The sequence below is a fragment of the Coffea arabica genome, chromosome 11c (genome assembly GCF_036785885.1).
Source record: "Coffea arabica cultivar ET-39 chromosome 11c, Coffea Arabica ET-39 HiFi, whole genome shotgun sequence".
In the NCBI taxonomy this organism is placed as follows: domain Eukaryota; kingdom Viridiplantae; phylum Streptophyta; class Magnoliopsida; order Gentianales; family Rubiaceae; genus Coffea; species Coffea arabica.
In genome coordinates, this window is record NC_092330.1 from 29,980,802 (window position 1) to 29,988,672 (window position 7,871).

The window sequence follows — 7,871 nt, forward strand, 5'->3', positions numbered from 1 at the left end:
ATCATTAAATTTACAATACATTTTATCAATATTTTCATGAGGTTCCATTTTAAACGACTCATATTTAGTAACCAAGATAGATTTCTTTTGTTCTCTAACATTCTCACTGCTTTCATGAATTTCTCTCAATTTGTCCCAAATCTCTTTAGCAGACTTACAGTTTTTGACCCTAATAGATTCATTTGAATCTAAAGCACTATATAACACATTCATAACTTTTACATTTAAGGTGAGATGAGCTCTATTCTCTACAGTCAATTCATTTCTTGTTTTTGGTTTAGATCTATGAGTATTTTCATCTTCTATTGAGGCATCATATGGACCTTCATTAACAATAAATCACATTTTAATGTCAATTGATTGCAAGAAAATAACTATTCTCTCTTTCCAACTCACATAATTTAACCCATTAAATATTGGATATCTAGTTATAGATTGCCATTCAAAAAATATGACATTGTTGGTTATCATCTTCGCTCCTAAGCCGCTTGAGTTTAATCGCTAGGAGACCAAGTTCTGATACCAATTTTTAGCCCCGAAAACAACCTAAGAGGGGGGTGAATTGGGTTGATTAAAGAAACGAATCAGGTTATGGGCACTTTTTACTCAATATGAAATTTATGCTATTTTTTAAGTGATCACACAATGAATCAATCAATAAAGGAGCAATATCACTTAAGAGAAGTAGAAGAGATATACAATTTAAGATTCACAAGATGATAAATAAATAGAGAAGAATTGCAAATCAATTGACTACCAAGGTTCTCTTGAATTCGAAAATCAATTCACAAAACAAGATTCTTCAAGTTGATGAAATACAACCAATCTTGTTTACAAAGGAAGGCTCACTTCCTTCTTACCCCAAGTTTTACTCGGTCAAGTTAGGAAGTTTTACAATCGCTCAAGATAACCCTCACAGAGCTATACTATTGAAATATTCACTCACAAATGAAAAGCTTACAAAGAACCTTACACCACAAAGAGTACAAATGTTCCTTGAAGAATATTTTCTTACTAAAACTACCCTTGATCTTTTATATTTTCAGTGTACAAAAGTTATTTTAAAGTTTTTTACCATACTCTACTTATAAGAGACCAAGAAAGTACTTCATTAAAACTTTCAACGGATAGAAGCTAGCTAAAGAGTCAACTAGTCGTTGGGAGTATCGGACGTCCGATACTTCTGATGCTTGCGTCCGAAAGCAGACAAAGAGTTTGAAAAATCTTTTTAATTCTTTCAGACGTCCGGTACTTCCAATGCTTGCGTCCGAAAGTGGACAGAGAGTTTGAAGAGTCATTTCAATTCTTTCGGACATCCAGTGATGATGTTCTTCGTCCGATATGATTTTTCTGTGTCTGCCTTGTCTATCGGACGTCCGGTATTGCCATTGTGAGCGTCCGACAACTTTCAACTTCTTTTTTTTTTCTTTCAATTGTTTTTTGAATCAAATTTCTTCAGAGTTAAAAAGCTTTCTGATTGAAAACATATTAGTATTATCCAATTATTTTGTAAGCATAAAAAAACCGTGATAAGGAATCCAATTCGAATTAGGAAATAATAAACTGCTGGATTCCTTTTCTTTAATGCAGCCATGTACTCCCCTTTAATTGGCAACCAAAATTTGGAAATTTTTAGGATGTTTTCAACTGAATTTTGTTGTCGCAATTTTTTTTTTAAAAAAAAGCAACAAGAAACTAATGATGATACAAGGAAAATTTTGGCGACTAGGGTTCCGTCAAGTAACCCGATTAGGGTTTGACTTTCTTTGATGAATTTTTGTTCAAGAACCCAAGAAACCCAGCAAGATATTCAAGATTTTCGAGAAAATTTTTGTTTTAATCAAGAATTTCAAGCACAGTCAAGAATGTTCAATAGTTTTTTCAAGAAACACATGGACAGCTATGAATTTCCAAGTTTTCTTTCAAGAACTTTTCAAGAACCAGTTTATGGCTTCAAAAACTTCATGATTGCTGTTTTATCAATCAAGAAACTCAAGAAATCCAAGAACTTGATTCAAGAATTCAAGAAACAATGCAAATCAGATTCGAACAGCCTACACAATTCAAGAATTCGACAACAAAACTCCAAGAACCCTAAAGACACTTTGGATGTACCGTCAGTTTTTTTTAACGAGAATCAAAACTAGAAGATGAAAAATGAATCAAGAAACACCAAATAGGAATTAACAAGGATTAACACACGAAGAAACAAGAAACCCTAGACACTAAAACAAAACAGAAAAAACAAGGGATATACATGATACCTCTTCAACTAACTCTAATACCGACTGATGAACTCTATACGAGACTAGGACCTAGAAGATTGATTGGTAATACATTGGAAAGATGGAGTTGAGAACGACACAAGGAACCACTTGAGAAAATATCCAACCAACGGTAGAAAGACGTCACAATTGAATGCGTTTCTTAATCAATCAGTCTTCGATCACCTTAGGAATAGCACTAGGATGTCAAATTTAGCTTTTGCAAACCATGGAAGAGGGCAACGCCCAATAGCAAATTTGCTGGAAATTTCTCAAATCTCTATCCTTTCTTGAATGAAAGAAAATACAACTATAAATAACCCTACTAATATGCAAGATACGTTGGACTAAGACTTGACCCAATGAACTACTCTAATATGGACTTAATTTCAGACCTAAGGGAAGCCATAAGGCTGGCCAAAACTAACCCCTTCCAAACTAAACAATCCGGCTCACTAAATATGGCCTAACCATCTAATTCGGATACAACTCAACAAGAGATCTTGGACCGATTTTATTCCTACTAATTTAACTAAAATATCCGGCAGCATACTGCTAACAACTTGACATTAAAATTTGGCCTGCTTGAGCTTCAATGGACAGCCCATACAAACTCCACCTCGCATCAAGCAATTTATAGCATTTAACTTCACAAATTGACTGCAAAACAATATGAAACATCTTCAAAAATATCACAAAAAGCCCTTATCATAATGCATTTTCTTTTGAGCAAATTCCTTGTAAAATTTGTGCTTAATGATGAAAACTTGTGTTTATCTTCCTAAAAGGAGTTTTCAGATCGAAGCTCGAAGCTTGAACCCACAACCATATCCACTAAATTGTTCTTTCTCTTTGATATGTTGAACTCATCTCCCATTATCAACTGAAACAACCTCCAATAAACAGAGTTTGATTTTTGGATAAGTTCCTTTCATATTTTTGCTACTTTAACTTTAATTCCTGCTGCTTCCTATTTTGTATAGCAACATTTATAGTCTGCTGATCTTGCTTTAAACCTTTAGGAACCCAGACCTTTTGAGGTTTAAGAGGACATTTGAAAGGAGTATGCTTAAATTTTCTAAAATGGCTACAATTAGGTGGAGTCAATTTGTAATACAACTTCTGTATGAGCCATTAATTTCGATTAGAGTACTACAGTCTTTTTTGGAAACTATACTGATAAAATTAAAATTTACCGTTAGATTTGGAATAAGAGTTACAAACCCTTACATAATTTCAAGAGTTTAAATCATTAGATGTGCAAAATATAATTGGTTTAGAATCATTGATACAGTACGCAAAAGAGATGGTAGTAATTTTCCAATTTTGATACGTTGATACAATGTATCGTATCACTGAAAAAGCCTAATTTGCTCGAGGTCATTCTATCAGAATACAAAGGCTTTCGTATGTATATGATTAGCAAATTTGCTAAATTTTTTTGTGGCTTAGTGATACAATTTCAAATTGTGTAATTAAAGCCTCAAAGGAAAAGATGAAAGATCCTTCTTTCAGAGATCCAAATCAGGAGACCCTTCATTTCTTTCAGTGCACATTAGTGTTACCACATTTCTCCTTCCATCTCGCATTTAGTTGCTAATGGATTAAGGTCTTCAGAATAGTAGTGCAAGTGACCCTTACAGTTTGGGATTACCATAGTATTATAAGTATGGAATAGTGTGGCTCACGTAATATCGTATCTTGCGATGTATATAGTTAGATGCTTAAGAAAACTTGCTGTTTTTCAGGGCAATTAGAAGGAGTCAAACTCTTGGATTTCTTGAATTAGAATGAATAGCTGAGTGGCAATTCTAATCTTCTCAGCTGTGGTTTTTTTTTTTTTCCAGTTAGGTGACATATTGTCCGAATTTTTACTAGAATAAAGCAAATGAAAAAAGAAAGACCAGTAAGTTAGATGCATTTATGCTTTTATTCAAATCCTTCAATACTTACAACTTAGAAAGAATGACACAAATTAACTAAGAATACGAAAGAAAGCCAATCTGACTTCATGTACACTTAAAGACACCAAAAACACAACAAATTTGGAATAAAAAAGGAAAATACTGAACTTGATCAGTCTTCCAGGAAAATGATGCTGGCTCTCAGTTTATGGAACTGCAAACCCGTCTAATGATCCCATCTTGACCTGTAAGGGGGCTTAAATCACCCATTTTAACCATTGCCGCACTAAAATCAGACGAGAAAGTTCGAGGATTTTTGCTATATTCTTTAACAATAGTATCAGTTGATGATCCATTGAAAAGGGTTTGGTCTGATATCAGAAGGCCTTTCTTCCGCACAAGATTCTTGTAGTAGTTGTTGTCGAATTGATTTGGTGTCACCAAATCAAGTGGTGCCAAATTGCTATTTCTGCCGGTTCGTGGGCACCGGCGACGGCGGGCGCTGGCAAAGCCTGCATTAATATCTGCTCCGTTGCTATATATCCTTTGCTGGAATGTAAAGCATTGTGCCTGGCCTACCGTGTGGGCTCCTGCATTTCAATTTCGAGTCCATAATCGCCATCAGGATCAAAACTATATATATTCAATGTGCATATAGAAAAATGGAAAATGTAAAAAAATTATGGATTGCATTTTCGAAAAGGTTGTAAATTATATACTCTACTTTCAGTTTCATATATATATATATATATATCATTTTTCCCCTTTTTTTAATTATGTGAGAAGACAAAAATACGCTTGATCTTTGATACCTGAAATTTTCATATCAGAATGGTGAGACGAATAAGGGTTTTTAGTCTTTTAAACTAACAAACATAAAGGAGTAATGAATAAAACTAAAACTTTAATTAGTTTATAAATCTTGTACTCTTTTGAGAAAGAAAAAATCATACACCGATTGGTTGCAAAATTTTTAGTTTGCATGTACGAATGATGGAAGTGGTTAGGGATGTGCATCTGAAAATATTCTAAAAGAATATTCTAGCACTTTTTGCAAATTTAATTTTGTGCACACCCCCCCCCCCCCCCCCCCAAAGCAAAAATAAATAAAAATCAGACTTGGCATATTGTTCCAAAAGTGAATGAAAAGAAACACAAGTATTACCTGATAGGGCAACCATTTCCCTGGGAGTAAAACCCTTGTTTGAAAATAGGGTAATAAGTCTATCAAGATGGTCAAAAGGGGCAGGAAGATCACTGTCTGCTAGGGAACGACTAGCAGTGGTAGAATCTCTTCTTCCCAGCTTTACGGTCCATGACGGACCCCCGACCTGATATTATGGGAATTATAAGAATTAAGAGGTGAAGGAATAATGAAGCACGATCTAGAACTTATATTTTCACATTCTAACAGAAAAAGAAAATTTACCCAATAATATCGTCTCTTTTATCTTGTCCTACTTTCTATTATCAAATCTCCTATAAATGATGTTTTTTAGGTTAAAGAAAAATTGTACCGTGCTCTGATTTAATTATTTTACAAGCTCTTACATTCTGATTTTGGAAAACAAGTTTTTTTTTTCCTTTTTTATGTTCTCATTTGATTTTATTTTATTTTTTGCCTAAATTTTAGATTTTTCAATAGCCAAAAAGTTATAATTTACAAATCTACGCAAAAGTAGATTTTACTGTTTCTGATTAGTTATTCTTTTGCAAGATCTGTAATAATGGAGAACAACCCCTCTATAGCTTTTATGTGACTTTCCAATCTACAGCTAGCACATGTGGTCTCTAGCTATCAACTTTTTGTCCTTTTTAATTTAGGCTTTGAGGATAATTTTGGTATCTAAACACAAATTAACAAGATAAGTGGAATCGAATGACTAATCTACTAAAAATCATTTATAGCAAAACCATCACAGATTTAGTTTTAACTGTTTTCAACTTTCCTACCCTTATTTGTGCTTGTTCATATTAAATCTTTGAGAATAAAAATTTTTTCATAATGCATAGAAATCTCTATATACTGCTAAAGAATAAAATGAATAATCCATTCTTATGCATCGTTATTTTTGTTTCCTTCTCTGTTCTGAGACTTCAAAAATGGTTAATTACTTAAATTTTTACTTACAGCAACTGATGAATCTCTTGCAGCAACTGCAAGAATATCTGCACAAGAAACAACTCCAGGACATATTTTCTCCACTGCGGTTTTGGCATCCTCTATAACATTGAAACCTCTCGCAGAATGGTTATTCGCGTTTGATGTCTTCTCGCTTTGAATTGTAGGGGTCTCATCAAGCAATACTGATCCATCACAACCCTGTAAAAGGGCAGAATCAAATTTGGTTAAGCACACAACCAATGCTAGCAATGATTAAACTATAAGGATTAGATCTAGTTATCCATATCCTCGAATTTGAATTTGTGTGGACCAATATTGTTTTTTTACATTCTTTATGAATGCTTTTACTGCCTTCTGCCTTAGACTTGGCCAAGTATAGTACATTCCAAGAACTAAAGTGCACAATACATATTTTGCGGAATGCACTACGTGTGAGAGGGTTTCCACATTTTGGAACAGTTAGAGACGTACCCATGCCCATGTAAACGTAGGCAGCCTCCAAAGACAGTACAAGTTGAATAGTGGAGTATACAAGCTTTAGAAGATTTTTGGGCGCAAATCATTTACTACAGTCTACAAAATAGACGTGTTTCAAATTTTTTTAAGGTCAGAAAACAAAATTTATGGTATTTATCGTTATTCTAGCATGCCCATAATGTCATCCTGGTCATGTGTGGGTGAAAGATGCTGAAATTCAGATCTGTCCACGGAAACTCGACCAAGGGAAAGAGAACCTTATAGGTGGATGGGCGGATCCGAATCACAACAGTGACCTATGGTTAGCTAGGCTGCATTACGAACTGTAGAAATTCAAAAGGACTTGCAAGGTTAGATAAAGGATGAGATTTATGTTTAGTGCATGAAACGTATTGCTTGCACTGATAAATCCCAAACCTAAACTCACCAACAAGTCAAGTTGATGTGTTTGTAAACTGTACTGTATGAAAATGTTGTGTAGCTTAAATCATTTTTTGAGAAATAACCGTGTAAACTCTCAAATATGTTAGTTATGGACTAACCTGCACGAAGCAATCATGGAAATGGAGGCGAATCAACGACGCGGCCATCCTCCGTTCATGCGATATCGCTGACCGGATAGTGGAACGGATTTTAGTGAGAGCATTAGGGCAAGTATAATCATAAAATGTAGGTGAAAGGTGTGCTTCACAACCAAAGCTAGAAAGAAGAAGCAGTAGAGATAGTGCAGAAATTGCACCAAAAAATTTGTTCACAGCCATTTATATCAGTTTCAAGAATCTTGAAGAAATTTATGCCTTGCAAAATTTTCAAAGGAAGTTTTCTTTTTCCAACTATGGATGATTGATAGAGCATAGAGGGTCACTCAATTTATAGTTGCATTATGGCACTGTGCACTATGGAAATGTGTCGGCCGTTATTATCGGCTGCTGAGATTTCCCTGTAACGCATTGATGTATCACAGCCTAACATCTAAGAAGCTCACTTGCTCTTTTTGTTTTGAAGATTCTTCAATGCAAGGCTTTCCACTTTTCAATGCACGGCTCTATATAGGACCAATTCTCTTATTGCATCATAGACGGATTGATAGATTAATTTGAA

The 7,871-nt window shown here is 34.4% G+C and overlaps 1 protein-coding gene across 1 annotated transcript; it reads right to left on the bottom strand.

The window, feature by feature from the left end:
- Window positions 1-4,165: 4,165 nt before the first annotated feature.
- Window positions 4,166-7,615, bottom strand: LOC113715447 (lignin-forming anionic peroxidase). Its single transcript, XM_027239645.2, has 4 exons — window positions 7,313-7,615; window positions 6,300-6,491; window positions 5,334-5,499; window positions 4,166-4,758 (listed from the first exon to the last, which is right to left on the bottom strand). Exons 1-4 carry the CDS (start codon window positions 7,529-7,531, stop codon window positions 4,370-4,372), a joined length of 966 nt encoding a protein of 321 aa, XP_027095446.1. The 5' UTR covers window positions 7,532-7,615; the 3' UTR covers window positions 4,166-4,369.
- Window positions 7,616-7,871: the final 256 nt, after the last annotated feature.